Here is a 26,688-nt window from a genome sequence, read left to right on the forward strand (position 1 = left end):
CATGCATTGCTAGGGCTGCAGTGCCTTAGGAAATGAGCCACTGGATCTGTCTCTGTTCACCAAATCCATGCTGTCTTGAACAGGACTGTAAGGAAAGAGTGGATTGTGAGCTCTGTTTCACAGGTGCCAGATGGGCAGAGCCCCCTCCTTTAAAAATTACTCCTGGTCCAGGTGCGTCCTTTCCTAAAGTTTGATACGATATTTTTTTTTTTATTGTTAACATTGCTGCTTCAGGATCCCAACAAAATCTCCATCTCCTTTGTCAGCCTTTGTCTCCTTTGTTCTGCCAGTGATGCCAACATTGACACGCTGTCAGTTTGAGCGCAGCAGTGCCACAAAACAAAGGAGATCACAGCATGTGCTTTTACGTGCGCGTGATCCTACTGATCAACATATGCTCTGGACCAGCTAGAGGAAGACCAGATCTACTCACATGTTAACAAGAAGCTGTAGTTGTGGTATACGCTACCATGATTTATCTTAGCTTTTAATATAGCCTGCATGGGCAAAGATTGCAATGAAGGTGGTGTAGTTACATACTCCATTCCCAGGACTGACAGACGTTCTGCGTCTCAGAGTTTCTATGCTAAAGCTTGGCCTCTGGTAGGCTATTGCTGTCCTGCTAGCTTCGTGAGTCCTCTGTATGCTTTTGGGAGAGCAACTCTTCCTTTCTATCTGTTTGGAAATACCCTTGCACAGTAGAGGAGATAATAAATATGGTGAAAAATAAGAAAACACACCTGCCCTCAGGGACTAGGGTAGAGAATTCTGGCAGCAGTTTTTTCTATTCCTTCTAGCAGTAATGGAAGGAAGGTAAAAAGGCCACTGCCCAAGTGGTATCATCGTGATAGTGATGATTTCTGATGCTTTTGTGAATGCCATCACAAGGTAATGGGACTAGTATATACTCCCACAGGTTAGGGTTGTAAGTGGTCAACTCTATTAAGCCCTTCTGTAGTTTCCCTGTTACTGATGCTTTTAATTTTCTTGTTTTACCAGAGTATGAAGAGCTTAGCCAAAGCCCAAGGCTCTCTTATGTTAGGTGCTGTACAAAAAGACAGCTGTGTTCCACGTATAAAAAGGAAACAACAGGTGGATAGCAAGCAGGCAGCGAAGTGGCAGTGACAGGATATTGAATGTGATAGCAATGGTCCCAGTACATTCTCCATCCCAACACTGGAGGAATTTGAGGAATTATGAGAGTTTACGGAGAGATTCTAACAGACGTGAAGGAGAGCACAAGAAAGAGCTTGAAGAGATTTGTTTGACAGCATAACGAGTGGAAAGGGGTCAGTATCTGTCATGGGCTGATCAGAGCTGAAAGTCTGAATATGATTTGGGAGGAAGAGGTAGGCTCTGAAGCCCTTTGAATGTGAAGGGAAGGAGCTTTCTACAGAAGGGAGTGCTTGGGAAGAGTGAATATTATCTGAGATACAGTGGGGAAACAAACAAACGAACAAACAAAACCCAGAACGAAATCAAACGCCACTAAAACCTAATACAATCCCTTTGCAATACATTTGGGATGAGTGCAGTGAGGCTGGACTGTTTGTCAAGGCAGGAGAAAACGATGCTGCACTTCATTACCACTCCCTCCTCCAGCAATGCAGGATACCTTTTTCCAAGCAATAACTTTTGTTTAAGTGCCTAAGTACACATCTCGGAACTTCTGGAAGCCTAACTTCAGGCACCCAGCTTTGAAAATTACTGAATGAAGTATTTCATAGCAGACAGTGTTAGTTGGTGTACCATATGTGGTTGATTTGGAAATTCCTATAGACTTCTGTTTGGTAGGACAAAATAGTTTTTCTGAGACGGGGAGTTTGATGGTGAAAAGCAGGAGCATTCTCTGCTGAACTGTATGTTTGGGGAAAACAAAACAAAGAAAGGGAGAAGCTTTAAAAAACCACGGGTTTGGTGACCGAGCATTGTATGTGCTGGCAAAAAAATTACGTTGAGTCTTTCCCAGGGTTTAACTTTACATCTTTAATTTTCTTTTAATAGAATTTATAGTGTACACTGTAGTGCTTCTTTGCTTATGGGATTTGGTGTTATTAAGGCATCTCTTCTTCGTTTGAGTATGCATTAAATATTGGGCTTGAAGAAATGTTTCATCTACTATGTAATAAGTATTGCTTGAACTGAACATGCTGGCAGTGAGGGAGTTGAAGCATGTATCAGAATCTTGTGTTTAGTGCCTCTTTTGCCTCCACACCCTCCATATGCTGTATGGATCAACGTCTTCCACCTCCACCTAATCTGATTTCTACTTAACTGGAATAATGTGTGAAAGAAGGGTTTAATTACGGAGATCAATATTCAAACTGGCTTCACTGCAGTGGAGGTCACGATACCCATATTCCTAGCTGCTAATTCCTCCAAGGGTGGCCTAGTTCTTGCCAGTGCTACACTGTAAAATATTGGTCAGATAAGGCATTTAGAGAAATAGCACTAAATAGCCAGGTCTTCATAGCATGTTCAGTCAGTGTTTGTAGCAGACACTTCAGCCTGTGACTTTGGCGCTGGTTTGGCTAAAGACAACACTTCGCTCAAGCTGGTGTCCTGCATCAATCGTATACGCACAAGCTGTATGAGTTACAGCTTGAGCTACACTGCATTGAAGATGAGCTGTCAGAGTTTCAGCAGTAGAAGTTTGAAGGGAGAAATGAACCATAGGTGTAGAAGAGCAGAAAATTGGGGGCGAGGAACTTCAAGCAAAAGAAGCCGATGACCCACAAAATAAGAAACTGATGGGGGGGGGGGGGGGGCAGGAAATCCTGGAAAACAGGCCAAGTCTACACTGAAATATAACCAGTAGGTGCCAAGCACCCAAACTTCAATTAAGTTCCAAGATTGGCGAGTGCTCTCTGCCTTTAGAGACCTGGCTGATTGCTTATTGTCAAGATGTAAATTACAGTCAAGTTATTTCTGCCTGCTGTAGCAATTAATGATTGCTGTTAATTAAATTGACCAGTGGGAGGGAAACTGAAATGTATATGTATGTTCTCAGCCGTTTCAGATCATACGTGCACATGCACACATGAGGAGGAGCTCTGCCTCTGATGCAACACCAAATCGCAATCCAGAAAGAGTGTTTTGTCCAGTGTGAGTGAAAAAAACCCGTAATTATTTGTTGTAATCCTGCCTGTGCTTTTTTTTTTTTAATTATGGACTCCTAGAAGGCTATATGCAATATTAATCCAAGCGGTGGATTTTTCATAGTCTTACTCATTGTATTTGTTTGGAGATGTGGGGCAGGCAGAAAGGAAACTGGCTGTATTATACATCCTACTTCAAAGTGGTCCAGGATTTCAGTGGAATTTGTCTTCCTTTTTATAGTTTAACGTTCAAATAATAAATACTGCCACTCAGCCAAGGCTATAGTCTTTCTCAGTTGGGAGGACCCAATATACAGCTCTTGTAACCTAAACAGTCAAGCTATTGCTTTGTCTGGTGTCCCTGCTGTCTGGTGTTCCGATAGCATAATTCTTTGAAAATTCAGTATTGTGCATGAAAAAGTTGGTGGTGATGGATACCAAAACAATGAATTATGTTGATTTAGAGAAGATGATCTAACATCCTTATAGAAAAGTACACTTGGACAGTGTTTCATACCGGCTGGTACATGCAACGTAAATAGTGTATGTTCATCCATGTGCATCCCTCAGTTTGGATGATAAGGACTCCAGAACAGGAGCAGCAGCAGGTTTTGGTCAAAGCTCCGTAAGAGATGATGGAGGCTACCACAAATGTGATGAGAGCAGCCCTGCAGGGTTGGGGTTGCTGGTTGATGAGAAGCTCAACATGACCCAGCAATGTGAGCTTTAAGGTCCCTTCCAACCTCTGCCATTCTATGAAATGTGTGATCCTCTGCTGATAGGAAGCTGAGCCCTCCATGGCAGAGATCTTTTAGCAATCTGAGAGCTGGCTGGACTGCTTGCTAAAGGTGGGGTTAACAGAGGAAGCTTGGAGTGGAGCATTTGGGCAAAGTCATGTGAAGCCAGCCTTGATCTTGGAGCCAGCTACGGTCCCGACTGTCTTGCTGTGTCACTTTGAGAAGCGATGTCAGTCAGTGAAGTTATCCCAGATGATTCCAGCAGACTCTTTTTCCCTAGCTGTCATTCAGCTTGTCTCTGTGAAACAGCTACTCCACTTAACAGATTTGATGCCTGGATCAGACCATAGTTCCACTTTTAAGACTACAGGGAAAATGCATTCTTCACAATACAGATTCTGAGCTTGGCAGAACTGTATCGGTAAATCAAGAAACAAAAGGCTGCATTACATTTCGTAGCAGAATAAACCATACTTTAACAATACATAAATGCGGGAGAACACAAGGTCAGCCAAGCCAATAAGAAGTGAAACAGAAGGACAGCACTATCTGTGCAGCGGTGGTGTTTGGAGGCAGAATGCCTGAGTCAGGAGTTGTGTGGACTGTGGTGGTGGGTGTTTTTTGTTCCAGAGACCCTGTTCTGAACCATTATTTGCTGTCTGGCTTTGCGGTTTTGTTCCTGGTGATAAATGGAAGGTTTTCAAATCACCATTGTGTTGTGACTTGGAGCAGGGGGAAGGGGAGAACTTATTCCCCGTAAAACTTTCTTTTGGCTTGGAAACAAAAGCAAAAAGAGCAGTTTGTTGGCTTGATTTAGCAGATAGGGAGCCAGTAACTGATCAGCTTATTAATAGAGAGGGTTTCAAATATACGGTCAGCCAAAAAAAAAAAAAAGCGTTTGAAAGCACTTAAAAAGAAACAAAAGGAAAGGCAAATTACTTTTGTAGTGGCCTTCCATTCACTGTAGTTCATGCTCTGGCTACTTACTTTTTAGAAGTTGCTTTGGCTTATTTATTTCAATATCCTTTCCTTGTTCTCCAAGGAGAGAGGTCTTGATGGCAGGGGTAAATAAGCAAGCTGTGTGTGCAAGCTTTACACGTGTGAGCTTTTCTTTATTGCGAGCAGCAATCCAAGTGTTACAGCAGATCTTAGTCCTCTGTTGCTTTTCTTGTGGCTAGCTAAGAAGAAAAGACATGCAGTGGTTTTTTTGTTTTGATTTTTGTCTCTGATTGTCTTTAGTTAGCATGGAGCAAAATGCTTCTCGGATATGCTAGGGATAGTTTATAGCCCTATGATTGCAGCTCATCAGTGACAAACGACCTTTCCTCAACATGCTGTCAAGTAGGAGGTAGCATTTGTTCCGCACTTGCTGGCTATTTGTATCCCACTCCATTTGTGCAGTGGGTGGACAGTTTGAGTTGCCCACAGAATGTTTTTTAATTCTCTCACTCATGGGAAGACCCATGGAAATGCATTTTGTCAGCAAATAAAACCAGCGGTGCTGTACATCTGATTCTTTTTGGCTGCAGAAATCGGAAGAAATCCTATTTGGGTTGCAGAAGCCATGTTTAGGTTTAGGTTCTTCCCTCTCCTCGGGAGTATCTGCTGCACTGCTTGCGGTAATGTGTCACAGAGAGGGCTGACAAATGGAGGCAGGGCAGGCTTTTCTGTCAGTAGAATACTCCAAATACTGTTAAATATATGGATTGTTAAAAGAGCTGAAATACCTCTTAAACTGAGTGATAAATTTCTGTTGTGATGCTTTGCATATAGGCAGGCTTAAACTTTTAGGGAAGGGAATCTGTTAACTATTGACGATTTTACATGAGAATGTCTTCAGCTGTGGTGTCTAGGAAGCAAAGCAACAGGTATGAAGAGCTCTAAGTGCTGTGTTTTAATTTCTCTTTCATCGACTCTGCAGTCAGCAGTTGCCCTCTGGATTGCAAGCCTCCCCACTCCCATCCTGGACCCTCTTGCATCCACTCCCAGTGGATGTGCAGTCAAGAAATAGCACACCACTAATGTGTGTATCCTGACTGTTCTCTAGCCGAGAAGCTGAGAGCCCTTGTTCCTCCCTGACTGGTGCAGTGCCTTCAACCTGCTCAAGTACGCTTTCTGTTCCCCGATATTCCTTTGTCTCCCACAACTCTGTCCACTCCTTGTTCTTTCTCCATGTCATTGCTTTTTTGAATTTGTGCTTTAGAGAAACCTCTTTGTTCCACTCAAGCTTTTTGTGTAGGTATCCTTTATCTCCTCTTGTGCCTCATATAAGTGCAATCGCAAGTTCAATAAAAGAAATGTGAGCCACTGTCCATAGCACATAACTCACGTCTGGTTCCTTGTGATGCACTGCCTCCTTTTCTTCTGTGTCAGAATGTTGGTGCTTCATTCTGCCATCTTTAATGTAAACAGCTTAGCTGTTCTGGGACAACTGAGCTGATGCACTTTCATCTCACTTGAAGATACTTGTTTTGTTTCTGGATGTTTCAACAAGCTCTTACTGAAGCTCTCATAATGTCACTTGTAAGTTATTGTGACGTATTTTACTCTGCTTTTGCCTCTTCTCATGCAGAATGCAGAGGCAGGGATATATATTCAATAATTGATATATAGATATGTATACATATACATATCTATATATATAATTTCATCTATTTCTTTGAGTGCAACCCATGTTGTTTGAATAACCTCCCTGGGTGCTCCTTTTGCTATTTGCATTAGGCACAAAAGAGTTGGTTTTATGGCTAAGGTCCTTCTAGCCATGCCCTTGTCGTTTTTCTTAAAGATTGTCTCCTGCATCTGTTGGACCCATAATTGGAGGCTGTGTCTCTCGCTTGTTACATCGGCAATGAAAGGACCTTTCATTGCCATCCTGAGGTGGGTCTTTTTCATAGCAACAAAGCCAAGTCGTTCCTCTCCTTTTGCAGAGCACTTTCTGACTCTTGCCTGCAAACCTCCTGTGCCATTCTTGTATGCAGGGTGTATGAGACCAGCTGCTTCTGTTCTGGTGCCGTACAACACCTGGTGTCGTGGGCCTTAATGCACAGACAGTGCTTGGAGATGCTGCACAAGTACAAGAGCTAAAGACTAATAGCAGTGAAGCACATGTATCCTGCCTGTCACGCAGCTTCACAGCACAAATTAATTTTAAGTGGAAAATCATAGAATTGTTGAAGTTGAAAAAGATGTATAAGATCATCAAGTCCAGCCGTCAACACGAGGCCAACATGCCTACTAAACCATGTTCTGAAGCAACAGATCTACGTGCTTTTTTGAGCACCTCCAGGGATGATGACTCCACCACTTCCCTGGGTAGTCTGTTCCAGTGCTTCATTACTCTTTCAGTAAAGAAGTTTTTCCCAATACCCAGTGCGAACCTCCCCAGGTGCAACTTGAGGCCATTTCCTCTTGTCCTGTCGCTTGTTGCTTGGGAGAAGAGCCCAGCATCCACCTCACTACAACCTCCTTTTAGGTAGTTGTAGACAGTGATCAGGTCTCCCCTCAGCCTTTGTTTCTCCAGACTAAACAACCCCAGTTCCCTCAGCTGCTCCTCATAAGACTTGTGCTCCAGACCCTTCAACAGCCTCCTTACCCTCCCCCAGCATTTCTTTAAGGGGAGGACATATTTCCCTCACATCTGAAGAGATACTTTGGCAGCAATAACTTAAATGGGTAGAAGATATACACGTTTATCTTATTGAGTAGTTTATTTTTCAGTATATGTATATGATGTCACTTCTCCCAAGTGACAGGGGACAGGACAAGGGGGAATGGCCTCAAGCTGTGTCAGGGGAGGTTCAGACTGGATATTGGGGGGGAAAAAAAATTTCACAGAAAGGCTCAGGGTCATTGGGCACTGGCAGAGGCTGCCCAGGGAGGTGGTTGAGTCACCATCCCTGGATTGAGTCACCATCCCTGGAGGTGTTTAAAAGACGGGTAGCTGGGATGCTCAGGGATGTGGGTTAGTGGCAGATAGGAATGGTTGGACTCGATGATCCAAGAGGTCTTTTGCAACCCGGTGATTCTATGATTCTATGTCTTTCTTGTGCTGTAAAAACAATCATTGGGAGATGGATCAGAAACAAGACTTGTACGGTTTTTACCCGATGTGCATCTTTCATGTGTCAACTGCTGAAAACTTCCTCTGTGCTGCTCTCGCCTTTCCCTGGAGTGGCTTTCCAACCCTTGGCGATGCTGCCAGCCTGGAGCGGGCAGAGGACCACAGCAGCAGCTCTGCCAGTTCCCAAGGCCACCTTCCAGCTAAGGATGCTGCCAGGAGCTCCTGGACCCACCTTACCCGGCGTGCCATCAGCCTGCCTGAAGGAAGGGTTGGCTTTGCCGTGTTTCCCGTGCCTGGGGGCTCTGCCCTGGCTCCTGATGGCACACATTGAAATGCAAATGACAGCAGTAATTGGCGAGAGATAAACCAGGCTGCGAGGGAGCCGGGCGGCGGGGAGTTAAGTGCCTCAGTGACAATTACTGCTCTGCATCCTCCAGCATCCTGAGCAGCAGCAGCAGACCCCTTTGGTCTCAGCTTTAAAGGAGCTGTAACACATTAATTGGAGTGCTTCTCTGTTAACATGTCTCACTTAGTTTCTTGTCTGATTCTGATTTAGTGGGGAGGTGGGGGAAGGCTTCTCTTTGTTGAGGTGGCTGTTTATTGTTAAACCTATTGAAATGTGTGTCATTAGTCATGTCGTCTCCTAAGATTGACTAGCTGCCTTTTTTTAATTTAATTTTTAAGGTAGGAGCTGTTAGGACAGAAATAACACAAGGCAGACGTCCTATTAGCTCAAAGTTAGAAATAGATTTTAGTATTCCTGATAAGACATGGATCTTGACCCCTTACTAATAAAAAATGCACGTTTCTCACTGGCCAGTTAAGGAGATGACATCTCCCTCCCATCTGAAGAGAAACTCTGGCAGCAATAACTGAAATGGGTAGAAGATATACATGTTTATTTTATTGCATAGTTGATTTTTCAGTGTACGTATATAATTTACCCCTAATTTATAGAATCATAGAATGGCTTGGGTTGGAAGGGACCTTAAAGATCATCCGGTTCCAACCTCCTGCCATGGGCAGGGACAACTTCCACTGTATCAGGTTGCTCAGAGTCCCATCCAACCTGGCCTTGATCACCTCCAGGGATGGGGCATCCACAACTTCTATGGGCGGCCTGTGCCAGTGCCTCACCACCCTCACAGGAAAAAAAATCTTCCTAATATCTAATCTAAGTCTCTCCACTTTCAGCTTAGAATTGGAAAATTATTTTTACAACTTGAGATTCAATAGACTTACGTAGCTGTGCCTAACACTGGTCATAGCGTGGAAGACCCTGGGCTTCCTCAGCATGTTTCTATCTTTCCTTGCAGTGTAAACAAGTGAAAATGGTCCATTCACTAGTGTTCATGAAGTGACAATCAAAACTTCCTTCTTTATTAGGTTTTAAAGACTGTGTAGAATAGAGTCCAGGAACAAGAGACTCTGATGTTATTGCAGAACAGACTGGACTGGCACATCCAAGAGAGTGTGGGCAATGAATATTGTAATGCTCACACATAACACGCTCTATAGAAAATGCAGGTTGCTTTTACCCGTGGAAAAGAAATGCGTTGCATAAGAGATTCCAGGAGCTCCCTTGCAGAAGTGTTTCAGTGTGAAGGACTATAAAGTAGAGAAATGGCCGGGATAAAAATTCCAGGACAGACAGTAAAGCTGCAGCAGTAAGTGGTGTGCTGTCAGTCTCTGGATCAAAGCACCGATAACAAGTGCAGCAGCTCAGGAAGAGTTTTAAGAGCCAACAAAATCAGCCAGAAGGTCAATAATACCTCCATCTGCCTACTAATGTAAACAGATTGTAAATGATACAGGGCATAGCTTGTAGGACTGGGTAAGGAATCTGTTAGGACCCCAAACACCAACATTTTGGAATGGGGTTGGTTTTGGTTCTCTGAAGTGTTCAAGAGAAAGGCTGTCTTGATTTTTTTTTTTTTTTTTTTTTTTTAAACACAGGATTTCATTCCAGAAGTAAGCGCGGCTGGCCTGTTTTATGCCTTCTAGTAGTCATCTTCAGAAAGGGATGTGGTTATGCTGTACTGTGAAACGATGTCTCATCTCTATATTGTTAGGCTGGGCAGGTCATTGCTTGGTAGAGATGCTAATGGGCTTTATTGTAGGGGGAGAGGGAAAAGAGACAATTTTACTGAAAAGTGACAATCTTGCAAAGCATAACACTTGGGTACCTACAGCTTAAAAGCCTTGAGTCAATGTCCAGGTATTGTAGTGCTAACTTCATGATGAAGAATGAAGGAAAAGGATAGATTACACAGAATGTCTGCTTTTAATGGTCCTACTTCCTGTACCTTTCTTAATGAGCTGTAGACATGGCTTTTACTGTTGCCACATCATGGGAGCTTTCAGGCAGGCGAACTTACCTTCTATTTTTCACTCTGGCACACCAGCATTGGAGCAATAGCTGAAATTTCACTTTGAGTATTTTGGATAAAATACTTACTCAAGAATTTGAAAAATGTTATTAAGTACTAGCTATTCCATGACGCTTTTCCTAGAAAATGGATGTTACCAAGTTATGTCCAACCAGGTTCCAGGTGCAATAATTACATTTGGTTGCCCTAACTTCTCATTGCATTGTCAAATTGCAAATCGTATCCTATTGTGCACCCTGTTTCTGTGTGCTGATAAACAGCTGCTGTAGGTCCTCCTGCTGCTCATGGATGAGCCACTGAAGTGAATGAAACTGTGTAGGGTTTCCAAGCTCTTTTGCATCTTTCTAGACAAACGATGCTAGGTACACTGAAGTTACTAATCTTGATGTGATGCCCAGCATCAAGAAGGCTTTTTCAGGAAAGAGAAATGAAAGAATATTAGGTTGCTGTTACCAGAATAGGAGACTGAGGCACCTAATTGAAAAGAGCCTGAAACAAGATCGAGTAACACATTGACTTAATATAAGGAAGACCAACTTCTCTCTTAGTCTTTGGCTGCACTGAATAACTCTGTTTTAGCCCATTTTAGCAATCTGGCCTAGAAAAAAAACAACTAAGAGCCTAATTGCATACTCCATGGAACTGATGGCTGCAGGGTACCTCTGTATCCATCAGTTTGGTACTACTGAGTGTGATCAGATATTTATAGGAATAAAAGTATCACATAGAATGATGACACTTATCTTGATAGTGAAATGGGAGTGAAAGGAGAAGAAGGAGACAAAAATTAAAAAAATATGCCGAAGTGAGAGGAGACAAATATTGATGCAGGCTGGAGAAATAGCTTGGTGAGGGGGAAACAAACTCAGGACAAGTCACACAAGTAGAGTGAAGAATATGCTTTTGTAGGAAAGCTAGGGAGCAAGGTGGGTGAAAGGAAGTTAAAAGGACATATAAAGTAATTTATTCCAGAATTATATTGGGAAATGCACTGGAGAGGTGATGAGCCTGAATAGCTCAGAAGGCTCAAGGGACAATTAAGAAGAGAAAATTAGAATGTAAAATACTTTTTACGCTGGTCTTCCTTACTGAGGGATACCTCTTGAGCTTAGCATTACTTTTGGTACAGGTAAAGAGTTGGCGGGAGTAGAGATGCTTTTTATTTTTAACAAGACCTCATTGGATAGTATGATTTAGCAGCCAATGATACAAGTATCAGACTTGGACTCTGCTTGTAGCTTTTCTCCATAATGCCCTGGTCTATGCTTCATTTTCCTTCAAAATGGAGGTAAAGAAGTTGACTTTGTTTATAAAGCAGTCGATATGTGTATTTAAAACGTAAAGACTATCAATATTTTTAATAGTTGGACTCCATATATCTATGAAGTCAGTAGTTAATTTCTTCAGTATCAGCTGAATTACCTTCCAGGAAAAAACCAACCCCCAAATAAATGTGATTTAATTTATCATTACAGCTACAAAAAGAAGAATCTGGAAGATTGTGAGTGTTCTTCATATTGAGGTGGGAAGGGTGATTCAGGGAATTATAAACTCATGACCTTCATTTAAGTACCTAAGAAAATTGTTGAGAATGTCATTACACATGTCATTATAAAGCACCCGAAGGCGCAAACCAGTGTAGCTTTATCATAAGTGTAAACTCTAATATGTTAGAATTCTTTGAAAAAGTTAAAATTGTGAACAACAGGAGACATGTTAGACGCACTGTAACTTATTTACACTCCTGAAAGGTTTCTATTAGTGTTTCTCAGAAGAGGCTGTTAGGGAAAGCTGGTAACCGTGGGGTGAGTCTCATAGTCGTACTACAAGTTTAAAAACTTTTTTATATAGGAAGCAAAGAAATGGCAGGTTCGTACCTGGATTTGTCATCCTGGGAGAATGTTATTGGCAGAGCACCTTGGGAGTCATGCTACTGTACTGAAGGATGACAGCACTAATGACCTGCAAGAGAGGCTAAGCAGCCCGATTACCAACACTTGAAAGAGATACAACATTGGTTTTGTCAACCAAACCTGTATAGAAGAACTGGGAAACCTTACAAGAGGAGTTTCCAAAGTGCTTAGTTTGGCTGAACCCTCCGTGTGAGGAAAAATCTACTGAAATGTAAGGACTTTGATGGGGATGGCCCAAAGGTAAAGCAAAATGAGGCATATAATAAATATTTGACGATACATCCAAGTATTTGTGACATAGTTGTGTGAAAGCCTTTTCAAGAAGCTCAATGGTCGAAGTGTCACTTTTGCACGAAAAGGTCAACAGTGTCTAGCACTGATCCATGCTTAAAAAAGGGCCTTGTTCTGAAAACAGTTGCAGGTGTGCTGGCTTTTCTAGGTGGGACACAACTAGTTAAAATCAGTGTCTTCTGGTATGCTTTTGTACCAAGTTGTATTTGTGGTTTTGGTAGTAGCCATTGGCAGATCCTAATTGGGCAGAGCCTGATCCACCTTATATCGTTCCAGCTTCTGAAAACTGATGGTCAAAGGATTTCCTCAATCAAAGACCTTCTTGTTTAAAAACAGCTGATGGGTCTGCAGTCTATTAACTTGTTTTAATCCCTAGTTGAGCCCATTCTTGGTTTTGATCTGCACTCACAGTTGCCCAGTTTTCCAGTTGTGAGGTTAAACAGCAAGCAGCGTTTTTCTATTGGTTTCAAACCTTCTCCGAAAGACTCAAAGATGGCTTGCTGAAAAACCTGGCAAGAAAATACATAGTTCTTTTATGTGCAAGTTTCTCTTCCCATCATTTCCAGCTTCTCCTGGTCTCTATTTCCTCACCGTTTTGTCAATTGTTAGACCATCTCAGGAGATTTTTTTTTTTTTTTTAACACCCTAAATGACTGAAAATCTATGTAGCTTCCCCACCCATCCAACTTTCTACCCTCTTGACAAATTAAATTGGCTTATTGACAGATATGGCAAGAATCAGGGCAACGCAGAGAAAGCTTTACAAGCTGGGAGAGGTGAGACAGGAGATGACAAGAGAACATGGGAGCTCCTCTTTTCAGAAGCTCTGAGCTGATAAAGGGGTTTGTGCCCTAGGCATGACTTTATATCTCCTAAATATTTATCCATACTTCTCTGTGGTTGTACATTTTTGCACACAAAAAAGAGTTGTTCCAAGAATGAGAAGATTTTTACAGCTCACGTCCAGCTCACAAGAGAACAAGAGAGATGCTGAAAACCTGTAGCAAGATTCTAGATAGAAGATAAGGTGCATTATTTAATGTTGTAGGATTCCTCTGGATACCTGCTCATCTATGGACATGCTTTTTCCTTTGGGGAAGAAATGGAGACTTATAGGCTAACACACAATTGAACCTGTGTCTCCAGATGTGAAGAGCTAATGCATTCAGAAACTGTTTTAGTGAACGCTTTTGAATATAAAGGGGACACATTGGGGGAAACACAGCAGGAATTCTTTATGTTCTGCAGCTTCCCAGCCTCTCCCTTATGCTCACACAGCAAACCTCATTGGACAGTTACTCTCAGGCTATTTTTTTTTTTCCTGCGGGAGCAGTCACTTCAGTTTATCCCTTTGTTGCCATGGCTTCTGCTTTAACTTTACTGCCTCTCTAGATTTCTGAGAGCGGGCCTTCAAAGCAAAACTTCTCGTTTTGCAGAAAGGCACCTGGCAATAAACTAGGTGAAGGTTACTGTGGGAAATGTAAATGCGATAGAAGGAGCGATAGTTTAAACAACTTCAGCCCCTTCCCAGAATGGCCTTTGATGATGATATGCTCTGTTTATTAAAGTGGGAAGGGCACACGCTGTCTGTCCCTGGGACTATGGAAAATGGTTTATTTCGGGCTTCTGTCTGGATCAAATCGCTTATATAGGTTCATGAGAGCAGTGATGAAATCTGATTTGCCAGAATTTGATGCGTACTCCTACCGAGCAGCAGCATTATGGACTGAATCCCTGCTGTGGCTTTCTCCTCCGAGGGGATGTGCACTGGTGTTGGAGCTGGTTCCTCCCTGCCAGAAGTTTGTGTACGCATGTGGCTTTATCCACTTCAGCCCAAATAACCAAATGTGGCCTCAGAGTGCGGAGCCACCTGTTATGGATTGGAGCAGAGGGCAAGTGTCAGCCCATACGTTTCTCTGTTCTGCGCTCTCCGTTACTCCCTCACCTCCCGCGGTCTCAGTTTTCATCTTGATTTCTGGAGAGATCACTTTTTCATGTGCGAGTTTCTACGTGTGTATGTTTTTTTCTTATTGGAAGGGAAAATATTATGTAGCACTGAAAAGAACCTTTTAAATAACTTGGATCAAAACTTTTTCTGAAGTGATTTTTATTTCACCATTGTTCTTTAAAAAAAGTTATTATCTTAGATTTTCAAGTCTGTTCATTATCTGGCTGTACATTAGCTAGAATTAAAAAGAAGTTAAAAGTGGTAGTGGGGCACCTTTTGGCTCTCAATTGAGCAGTTCTTTGGAAGTGTCTAAGTATTTGTAGTGAGTGGATTTGATTTTTTTTTTTTCATTGTTTTGCTTTTGATCGATTGTTTTAGATTTGGTGTAGGTTTGATTTTGGGGTTTTGAGTTTGTTTTTTTAATTTTTTTTTTTTTAACAGATGTTTGTCTCTTGGATATTGTTACACAACTGGGAAGAAAATTCAGTTTCAGTGCTTAAAACCTTTTAAAATTGTTGCTGCTCTGCTAACATGGTAAACTCCAGCTACATAAACGGTCATTACAGGAAACGTGAAGCTAGACTGCGTAAAACAAGACAAAAGGAGAAGGCAAACAAGATGACTACCATGGTCTTTAAGAAGATAGTTGACACGAAACCTTGTGAACTATATTTTGAAAAAGAGTAATAATAAGTAGTAAAAGTTGTTTTGGAGACAGGACCTGCCCCATCTTGCCTGCTAGTTAGTGTTTTGTAAGCACAGCGTCGTTGTGTTATAGCTGGTTGGTTTGGCGCAATGAGTCTGCAGTTACAGCCAAAAATGTATTCTGAATAAGATTTTTTTCATCTCTAACATATATTTCCATCATAGTGCTTATAAATGTTAAGAATAGCAAGCGTAAAATGGAAAAAAAAAATGGGTAAATTGGGTCTTGAAAAGGGAAAAAAAGCCCTACCTCTAATTAGGTACAACTTGTGTTCAAGTTTTGCTTGATGAAAGCTAAGAAGATGAGATGCATTATTTTTCAAGTTACTTAGCTCTTCTTTATCTCATTTTTCAGTTTCATAATTTATATTCAGATTTACCTTAGAAAGAAATGAAGCATGATTTTTGAAGCACTAGGCTAAATTCATCCTGATATAATCAATCCAGGTGGAATTATGCTGAGGAAGAATTTGGCCCAGGCTTTCTAAACCTATTGAGAGAGAAATCACAATCTAACCTGGAAAGGGAGCAAGGAAAAAATCTTTATCTGAAATACCACACCATTACCAACAGCCATTCTAAAGCATTTTCATTTGTCTTCCCTTCCCATCGTTTTATGCTGATTACATTCTTGCTAATTACACGTGCTCCCTTCTTCTTTCCTGCAGTTTAACCACTGCAGGAGAAACGTATTTGCCCACAAATATACTTAAAACATAAAAACTTTGATTATTATATTCCTGTTTAATGAAAAAGTTAAGCGCTGCTTACAACTACAGATACATGTTATTTAACCAGATCTTTAACATTTGTGAATTGAAAGAAAAAAAAATTTGAATTACTAGTTTTGCTTTCAAGATCGGGAAGCACTAAAAGAATAGAAATAATTTGGTGGCTTTCGGCTTTTTTATATGGAATATACATAGAACTGACAGTGTAGAGTTCAGTTAACTTCTTGTGTGTTCTGTACGTGACTCAATATTCCTTACCTTCTCCCTACTGGCTTTTGTAGGTTTGGGCATGTAATTTAGATTCCTGGTGCATCAGGTTGTATCGTCAATGGGATCTGTAGAATGAATATAAATTTATCTTCCTGGAGGGTGTTTTAAACATCTGGACCAAGTTAAAAGTCATTAGTACCAGTGTAAGTCCGTATCTGCAGGGGCCTGTTGTGCAGGGATGCTCAGAGTTTCTCTGGTGTGACTGAGAGGAAAAAAACATTCCACTGGGCTCTATCTACAAACTGTTGGATTTGATTTGCTTTGCACTTTGTCTGTTTTATAACAATGATACCTCCGTGGAAGTCAGTCAGGTAATGGCTGTATAAAACTAGGACCTCCATGCCATAAAACACTGCTGACTGGGGCTGTGGGCATTCACCTTGGCCTGGCCACCAAGTGCTGAGGTTGGACATCCCGGCACAGGGCTGTGCATGTCAGCTGCTGCCTAGGCACAGTGGTCCTAGCCCTGACCAAACTCGGCAATATCTGCATCCTCTTAGCAGGTCAAATTGCACTCACAATTGTGGGCAGTTCTTCAGCCAAAAAAACCCAATAAAGGAAATCTGGACTTCCATAGTAAATGTTAGAATAGTAAAATCTTCTTTTTCTTTACCACTTCCAAAGGAAGAAAAAAAAAATCCTACTTCATTAACTGGACATAATAGAAATTAAATTTCTTAATAAGAATTTAGCCATGCAAGGAATTGATGATTGTGGGGACCTCTCAGAAGTGTGACTTAGACTGTCATCCAGTTTAGCTAAGCTAAACTAAACTGGATCGAGATATTCTTGTTCCACAGGGGGGATACCACAGTTGCAGTTCTTCAGGATCAACAGTTGTGCTTTAGTTTCGCATCCTACCTTATTTTGAATTAATGTTCAAGTTCAGGCAAGTACTTTTGTTGGAGGAAACAGACTCTGTTAAAGTAGATAGAAACCCAACTATTTGTAGGATGTGATTAAACTGAAGTTAATTTCAACCTAAATACACCCACACACTGATCTCCCTGTTACGCCAAGTTCATAAGACTTATCATTAGAAAGTGGAAACATTGCTATCCCAGCCCTGCTCATTGAAGGACACGGCTTCATGTCTCAGCCTGATCCCAGCTCTACCCAAGCTTCTTCATGACCACCACAGCCAAGCCTTGGCAACAGATGCAGCTCCGTCGCACGGATTCGAGATGCAGCAGCTACAGAAACAAAAGCCCACCGTTCTGCTCTTGGTAGCCATCCTCCCTTTCTGCTGAGTAGACTCCACCAGAAGCTGCACTTTGCCTTGCTCTTGCAGAAGGTGCAAGCCGTGGCCCCACAGCAGCTGCTTGCCTCTACAGCTGAAACTCTCCCTCCCTCTCCCCCTCTGAAATGGCGTCAGAGCAAGCTTCAACACTGCTCTGAACTTGTTCTATCCAGTTTATGCAGCCAGCCTGTTCCTAGAGATACATTCCTGTGGCTGCCTGAAGCTCCAGAGGAGGAAAAACCTTCTTGAGCTCCCTCCCTCCAACCCCTCCCAAGCTGTTTGTAGGCAAAGGTCAGATCATCTTTTCTTCTTCTCACTCTGTCTCTTGTGCCATGGCTCAGGAAAAAGGAATAAAAAAAACCCCAGAAACAAAAAAACCCAAACAAACCCCCTTTTATTTAAGTATGTGTTTATAGGGGAAGGTACAGAATGACAAAATGCAGAATTTTTCAAAACATTTTCTTTCCTCTCCCTCCTTCCACATTTAAACACGTCTACATAGGAAAAATGAATTAAAGGAGAGGTGAGCTGAAGGTTTTACAACTCCGTCTATAACTTTATTTAAGAACACAGAATTTCTTTGGAGTTCTGTGCTGTGGGGAACTTTAACTGAGGTTGCTGATGAAAGCAAAAGTGTATTTATAGCACCTTATTCAGGGTAAGGAGATGACAGCTTCATTAACTAGCAGTGCAAATGCCCTGGGATGCCACTAACCATCAAGGGATCATCTTCCCTATTAGCCCTCCTGAAGGAGAACTGGTGGAAGTAGTAAGGCTGACCAAGGTGCAGGAGCAGGGAAAGATGGTTTTATCTTCAACTTCTCATTATTTTTAGGCAGTCAGGTCACACTGATAAAGTGCTCCTCCTTCCTTTGTGTTAAGGTTCTTCTTTTGGGCTGTGCTGCTGTGGAACTGCTTACACTGTGCTCGTGGTGGGCTGTGAAAATTTGTGCCTGCAGAAAAATGAAGGTAGTGACTCAGCAGGGCTTACTCAGTGTGTGGATTATTGGCAAGATTGTGTATCGTGTTCACAGCTTCATGTGAATAAATGGCTAGAGAGGTATCTCCATTCCTGAAATTAGGCTGCTGGGTGTTTCGAGTCAACCACAGAGAGGTAGCTGGAAATACTTGCTCAGGGAGATTGCAAATGAAGGTTGGTCAGCGTTGGTGAACGAGTATTGTTAAAGTGGCAACAGCCATGTTCTCCAGAAAGAAATCTGATGTGAATCACAGTTGTGGAAATGATATACAGATGCACAACGCTGGGGCATAATTGTGCTCTGAAGCTTACAGAATTTGGGTTCTGCTCCCAGATGTGCTCCTGCTGGGGGTTGGTTTTCTCTCTAACAAGTACCTCATTGAGGGACCAAATCCTGTCCCCTCTTGCTAGCTGAGCTGGTAGAATCATTGCAGTGAGGAAGAGTGGAGGGAAGGCTCTGGGAGTCGTAGAACTCTGAGGAGAGTTGGAAGTATGGGAATTAGGTGTAATGCAGCCCAGCTGGCAATTCACTCTCCCAGGTGTGGAAGAATTTGGGCTCCAAAAAGTGTTATCAGGGCTGGAATGGGCTCCACTCTGTGGAATGGGGAGAGGACCTGTAGGAGCAGCCCTGCACCTCCTTGCCCAGCTGTTCTGGCATGTGCTTTGGTCTCTGGTGCTAGGCACCAGGGGGCATGTGATCTTGCTTGAGTCTCCCAAGTACCTGATCCCATTTCCAAATTATCTGTGGAAGTTCTAGTATGACAAGAGGGGGGTTATTTGGTAATGAACTGTAAAGGTTTGCCCATTCAGACATAAGCTTGGCAGCATCTGGCTCAGAAACCTTCATTGTAAAGCATCTTTGATGTTCTGGCTGAAAGAGTGTGCATCATAGAATAGTTTGGGTTGGAAGGGACCTTAAAGATCATCTAGTTCCAACCCCCCTGCCATGGGCAGGGACATGTCCCACTAGACATGTGGGAATGTGAGAGACCTTCTCTTTCTGGGTGATCATCGTCTTGCTGTGTGAGAGTGTATGCCCCCTCTACCGTTGAGAAGGCATTCCAATTGGTCAAAAAAACCACCAATACGGTGTGTTGGCCACTAGCTACTATCTCGGTGAGATTTCAGTCCCTGTTTTGCTCTTCCAAAATGACTGCGCACCTGAACAAGAGCAAGCAGGGTATTGAAAAGCAAACCCATGCCCTGCTATTCCGAAATGAAGACTGCCTAGCAACGAGGCTCCTTGCAGCAAGGGAAGAAGATGGGTCGTGTGAGCCTGTGATCCCTGCTTATTCAAGGAATGAAACCAAGATGTCAAAGGAAGTTACCCTCTCGTTATCAATCACATACGTAGGGTCTCACCTTTACCGAGGCCTTGTAGTCAGCAGGGCAGCGTAACATACCACTCGGTTGTACCTTTGCCCTTTTGCAGTATGCGTGCCATCCTTTTCGGTGTAAAAGCGGGTCAAGTAGTTCTCTCCGGAGGCTGAGGCGTACCAGTCCTGGAAGGAACTCAACCGCAATGACTAAAAGTTTCCCCAGGAAATAGATTGGATCCTTAACAAGCAGGTGTTTTACGAGCAGATAAAAATGATCTCAAAGGCCAAGAATCAACCTCACAAGTGGAGAGAACAGAAATGATCAGCGGCTGTTTCTCCTGCTGCTGCGAGTCAGAAATCAAACTGAGGGTTTCATGCGAAGAGGGTTAAAACACTAGTAATTCAGTGCCTACCAGCTGGGAAGAATAATAAAGCCTGCATTTCTGTGTTGGTACGGGACGAGTGCTGCAGAAATGGGAATTTTATTACATAATTATGCCTCCTACATAAAGCTTTAGAGGGGAGGGAGCTAGCAGGGCTGTGCGTCATTAAAATGACACAAAACACGCCACCACGATTGTAGTCCTGTGCGCTCTTAAGACCGTACAATATGCACTTATTCTTCATGGCCTTGCTGTGTTCATGAATTTCAGTTTACTCTGTTAAGGGCCAGGAGGGAGGCTACCTACCCAAACCTTGTGCTGTACTTTCTGCCGTGGAAATGGAAGATGGGAGGGTGGGCATGTTTTGTTATTATTTTACCAAAGATTTAATTAAATGATTGAAAGGAAAGACAAGGAAAACACAATTCTTAACTCAAAAAATGCTGATTTGAACATACTCCCTTTTACGGACAGGAAGGCTCAGGAAGGCTGCAGGGTCCGCGAAGCCCATCCAGATCATCCGTGGTTGCTTTGTGGTGGCCCCTTTTGCCTTCTGGAGGAGTGCTGCTCATAAGCATTAGTGGAAGTTGCGCTCAGTTGTTGTGAGGCGGAGGTAGTCCACCCACAGTAGGAGGCCACGAACAACAGTTTGGAGACTCAGGATAAAAAGAGGTTCTGGTAATTTTAGTATCGGCATAAAGAGGAGACTCTATCTCAAAGTACTGGGCAAGCAACAAATCATATTAATGTCTTTCAGGATGGATTGAGCAGCACTTTTCCAGCTGTACAAATGAAGATTCTGACGTTGAATGATTGTAATTCTGTTCCAGAAATGGCAGCTCCATGGATTTTCTCTGAGCACATGCTTAGTGGTCTGTCTGATGAGATTTGTAAGTGTTCTCTGTTGTCTGCTTCTTCTTTAACATCCAAAGCACAAAGTTGCGAGGAAGCAAGAAGGATATTTCCTTTTTTGTGCTTGCTGTCAGCAAGCCACTAATGCAGCCCGAAAAGCATTCTTCTATCTGATTTTTCAATTCTGTATAAGCCAAACCAAAGTATTCTTTCTGTCCTGAAGAGCTTAGAGTTAAAGAGTTTCATTCAGAGAAGTATTTAAACTATTTGTATTGATGACAGCATTTAAGTAGGCATTTAAGTACTTGTTTGGATTGTATTCTATTCTTTAATTGAATGCCTAATGCTTTGTTGAATGGGGTTGAAATAGAAAAACTGAAGGCAAGGTAAGAATGTATTAGCAAAACACCTAGTGATGCCTAGCAAGCATGTTTCTGCTTCCATTTCACTTCACCTTCTGCTTTGTTTTAATTGATTTCCTTTGTTTAGTGGGTTGGGCAGGGCTGGAGGGAGGCATAGCACCGGTGGCTGGGTAGGAGGGAGGAAGCAAAAGTGTGATATAGGTGATGTACCCAGGGCCATTCTACAGGGTAATGGCAGAGATGTGAATGAAAATCAGTGTTTCCTGTCTTCTTTTATTCTTTTGCAAACAAAGTAAAGATCAGAACTGTGTTAGATCCCATATAAATGGGAGACATGAAAAGCTGGGTCTCCTTCAATATTGGGTTCCTTTAGATGATAACTTGGCAGTTGGTACCCTGTGGGATAATCATGTCTTACTTTTGGCTGCATGGGAAAAAGAAAGCCAACTCAGAAATACTGGGTTAAATTCTGACCCTTATCAGTCCAAGCAAAGTTAATGGGTTTGCATTACTCTAATGAGAAATGCAAAGGTTTAGAGGTTGCTTAGTTACTCAGCCTGCAGAGATTTCAGACATTAGGATATAACTCATATATACCCCAGATATATTTTTATCACTGCAGTCACGATAACTCGATGTGTTATGCTGCCAGTCTGCCGCTGTAGGTGAAACATTTCAGCTGGAGGTGTGTATGTTGCACTAGACCCATAGTATTCTTCTGTGTGGCCTCCCAATTCTTCCAGAGGATGTGGGAACGCTCTATCCTGTATGTGATGTGTTGAAACCCAAGCGTTGTTGTGCCATCTCTGTGTTTAAGGATATTTTTCTTCTCCTGTACGTGTGCAAGGCCCCACAGATGAGTACCTCAGAGCATCCGTACAACATGCAAGGTTTCTAGTCTGCAATACAGCTTCTCCCAGGGTGAAACCACCTAATCAATTCTCTCTGTTTCAGTAGAACTTTCCCAGCACATCCAGCAACTCACATCCGCACGTTTCAGTGGCACAGCCAAGATTTTGCTCCTGTTAGCATTACTACCTCAGTGGAGCAGCAACATTGGGTCCCTTTTACCTGAACAAAATTGTCCGATGATTCTAGCACTGCAAAGTCCTTGGTAGTGGCAGAGAAAAGCAAACTTCACATAGGTCTGTGCTGAGCTGACAATAGCAGAGGCTGGAATCGATTGAAAATCATTGAGAGAGAACAGAAGGGCTGACTTAGTTTTAACCCCATTCTTCAAGTGCTCTCTCTGCCTGACTCAACATGGAAAATCCCAACAGCCCAACTAAGGTCAGGGAATACAACTATTTTATCTGCCTGTCCACAGAAAACATTTCATGCCTGACTGATTTGGATGAGCCACGAACAAGTGACTTGATTATAAAATGAACATATTAGGAGCAGTGATGTTTTACAAATCTCCCTGTAAGTCTGCAGTTAACTTAAACAAGAGGTCAGCAAAATTTTGTAACAGCTGAACAGTTTATACAGCCTGGCCAAGTATAAGCTGCCTTCACAAAGTCTCTGCCTACACAAGGCAGGCACAGGGAGCCTGTTCTGTGTTCATAACATTCACTGAGCCTTTCCAATGCAGTGTTAAATATTGAAATTAGCTTGCAGTATTTTAAAGCTGTAGTTAAAACTAGCATGGCTTGTATGAAGTAAGTGCCTGGATAAAGCCAAGACAACATGCTCATAGATTAAATTCTGGTGCTAGTGAAGAAAGCAGCAAGGCTTGTGGTGACCACAGTGAGATGCGATTTCCCCTGCAACGTTCAGCGAGTTGAGAGTCAGGCCTGGACCTTTCATTGTTCTCCGCTTCCCATCACCTTCCTTGTGAGGAGATAGGTGCAGCTTTATTTTCCTTGCAGTTACTGGGAGCTGAGAGGAACGACAGGGGGTGAGGATACATGAAAAGATCCTCTAAATAGTCTGTGCAATTATATATAAAAATATGATATGCAAAATGCCCATGACAAACACATAATTTACACATTAAACCACAGCCTATGATGGGTTACTGGCTTTTAGAAACTGTAGAGCTGTGTATAACAAACATCTTGAATCACTCTTTGCTAAAGCTTATAATGCACAACACATGAATTTTCCCTGAAGACCATTACAGATGAAAGGCTAGAGGCAAAATAAAAAATAGAGATGAAGATGGAGCTGAGCAAGTCACAAACCACACTGTTTTACCCAGTTACAGTCGAGTGTGCCTTTATTGCAGACACGCCGTGTCCCGTGCTCTGGTACAGCCGTGCTGGTACACACAGCACAGTGCTCCTGGGTACAACCCAGCAGCGTGTGTCCTGTTCTCAAGTAGCTGCTTCCCTTGCAGTGACTAATGAATTTAGAGTCACTAGTCTTTCACGTGACTGGCTGTCCCAATAGTGAACTTGTTCCTTTCCCCTGAATTATGCAATGAGAGGAAAAATTATGCCGCTGATATTAAAGAGTGGGTGAGGCCGGGCAGTTCTGTATTTTGTAAGGCACCCTTAGCTCTGAGATGGTTTCCGGTGGTCATAGCAGGGTTCAGACATCTTCTCAGGCAAGGTATCTTTTAACTTCACGCCCAGCACTGCCTGCTCTGTGTTACTCTTTTGCTTGCATGAGAACACAAAGTGTGAAAGGGTCCGGTTCATTCCTCCTTCTACAATTTTCTGAGGGCCAGAACGCAGCCAAACTCCTGAAGTGCAATTGAGGGGATAAGTCAGACAAGGAATCTATAAGATAGGGTTATGTTAGATGATTCAAAGAATTTTACTGGGCAGAAAAAGGGGATTCAAGTTCACAGTTTACATAGACCAGAAATGCCGGTAAAGTTGAATAACTGGATTCTGTTTTGCATTATCACCACCCACTTTTTCCAAAGATGTTCTACTTTTCTCAGCGGCTTCCCTATTGCTGTAGCTATAAATAAGTGTATATCTTTATACATGTGAGAGATTCAGGTTTAAACTTGTATTTAAGCTGCAAGGTTATATATAACAGGACTGTATTAAAGATGACAAAATCCTCACTGTCCTGTTCATGTTTTATCACAGTGTAATGTGAATGTTCATGGATATGTGGGCATACAGATATATACGAACATTAGGCAGGCATAGGACAAAAGAACCAATCCAGGTTCTCTACTCCATTTCTGTAGTTGGATGTTGATGTAATTGACTTTTATGACGTAAAGAGATTAATTCTCTTATAAGCCTGGAGCAACAGGATGGCAAAGCCCTATCTGTTTGTACACAAAGACTAAGACTGATGTATGTTCTGCGGTAAAATATGCAATTACCAGCTTGGGTCATTTCACATTCTTTTTAATAGTACCACTTTCTAGACCTTGCCAAAGCATTTCTGAAGCTGGTTTCCTCTTGGTGTTTGGAAAGTAACCATATTTCATCCTTCTAGCAAGCTTCATAGTGCTTTTTTATTAATGAGAAAGCTTTGCTTTGATCATTGGTTGGACTCGATGATCCAGTGGGTCCTTTCCAACCTAGTGATTCTATGATTATATAGAGTAGCAATGCTTTTATGGACGTGGAAACGGTCAAGTTTATATAGAACAAGGAATGCGGCTAGCATTTAGGAGTGAAATGGTGTTATTGGCATGTTACCCAGCAAATATCTAGATAGTATGGATCACTTGCCAAAAAGAGCATGGATCTGGGATGCCTATCCTTTACTCAGAGGAGGCTCTGTGGCAACTCACCAGGGATGTTCCTAATTTGCTAACTGTGGAGCAGGTTAATGATGTAAGCCCGCAGGGGGCTGTAGTACCTGTAGTTCATTTTGCTGGTTATAAAGAGCTTGACACACAGATTTTGGACTGCAGGGTTTTTGTTACTTTTATTTTCTGCAGACTGTCGAGGGAACAAACTAAGCCATCTAGAAACAGGATATTCACCTCTGCAGAATTATTGAAGGACATCCCCTCATTCGCCTCCAGCATTAACTCAGTCTCTGTGCAAGACTGTTCCAACCAACTTGGCTGTCAAGGGTTCAGAGTGTGTCTGTTAGGTGGAATGGGGGGATTTAAAATGACTGTAACAGAGTTACAGTCTCTCCTCCTATGCCACTCTGCAGGGTGATTGTGGCTACCAATAAGACATTTGCCCATGAACAATGCTTTTGCCTCCAAACATGGTGTTAGTTGTTAGCAGTCAGCTCAGGGGTCCTTTGCCTGAGGGAAATCCTTGGCTTCCTAAGCTACCGGTCTTCAGCTGAATAGTTAAATGACTATGTGCAAGCTCTTAGAAAAAAACAGGTACAAAGTATTAGTTTATACCTCAGCAGGAAAGTTGTAAGTTAATGAGCCTTTACCTAATATTTGCTATGATCCAGGAATGTGCAAACAATTACTTACAGTGGCTCATCTGAGTCCTTGTAATTTGTTATGCTTATAAACTTGGCTACTTCTATGAATTCACAGACACTAGTGACATCCACAGCATGCCTTATTCTGTGCATTTTTGTTGGTGCACTTTTAAATTTTAATTGATTTGACATCTGTCTGTTATATCTTTTTACGTTAGTAAGAAGACTTTATGGTTGGGTCAGCCTTTTTCAAAGGTGATTATTGTTTTTCTTAGATACTCCCTGAACCCAGAGAAGGAGTCTGTTATTTCTCTTTTCCCTAAGGTTATAGGTAGCAAATGCTTTTTCTGCTGGGCATAAATAATAGCCGGTTTCACTACTGCTTACAGGAAGGAGTCCGATTTTCTGGGGTGTTTTGGTGTTTCTAGAGTCTGAATGATAAACAGCGAGGTCTTAGTCTCTGTGTATTTGCACAACGCTGGATTTCCAAGGACGTTTCTTTTCGTTAGTGCTGTTTCCTTGTTCTTTTCAAATGAACAAGAATTCGCCAACAGCCACTTGCTAGCGTGAGGCCGAGGAGCAGTAAGGAAGTTTCCTCACAAGCATGCCGGGAGGAGGGGATCAGCTGAAGGAGCACAGGCTTTCAGTATTCTGCCCAAGTGTCAAGTCTGCAAATGGGATTACAAACCAGTGACAACTGTGATGGCTGGTATTATGTGGACACCTGTTCCCCCGATGCTGGATGCAGGCTAGCATCCACATAGGATGTTGAACAGTCACCAGATGGCAATGGCTTTCGGTTACTATGCATTTTTTCTGGATTTGGTCCAGCAATTTAGACGAGATGCTCTTTGCTAGCAAAACAGCACTGGAAGGGACACGTAGCTCTCAAAGGGATTCAAATAAAAAGGTTTGTTAATGAACCACAAAACTCCCTGTGTGGAATGAGTTTAGATTATTGTCACTGAAGTTTAACCAAGTGCCAAGTTCTAAAGTAGCCACTTAATAACAAATGGTTCCACCGCTCAGTCATTAATGAGAGCTGCTGCATAAAGCAGCAACTTGGGTCGGTAAAGGTAGGACCAGAACGATGCTG

General features: G+C 42.4%; 1 protein-coding gene across 3 annotated transcripts in view; it reads left to right on the forward strand.

The window, feature by feature from the left end:
• The window catches only part of MAML3 (mastermind like transcriptional coactivator 3), a 254,717-nt gene that overhangs the window by 35,722 nt on the left and 192,307 nt on the right, over positions 1-26,688 (forward strand). The window contains exon 1 of one of the 3 annotated variants that reach the window (XM_054064793.1): positions 20,824-20,954. The exons of the other annotated variants lie outside the window; for them this stretch is intronic. Within the exon in view, the coding sequence (XP_053920768.1) occupies positions 20,874-20,954 (81 nt within the window). The 5' untranslated portion in view covers positions 20,824-20,873. Of the gene's footprint in view, positions 1-20,823; positions 20,955-26,688 lie in introns of those variants that run through there. 3 annotated transcript variants of the gene reach the window in all.

The sequence above is a fragment of the Cuculus canorus genome, chromosome 4 (assembly GCF_017976375.1).
Source record: "Cuculus canorus isolate bCucCan1 chromosome 4, bCucCan1.pri, whole genome shotgun sequence".
In the NCBI taxonomy this organism is placed as follows: domain Eukaryota; kingdom Metazoa; phylum Chordata; class Aves; order Cuculiformes; family Cuculidae; genus Cuculus; species Cuculus canorus.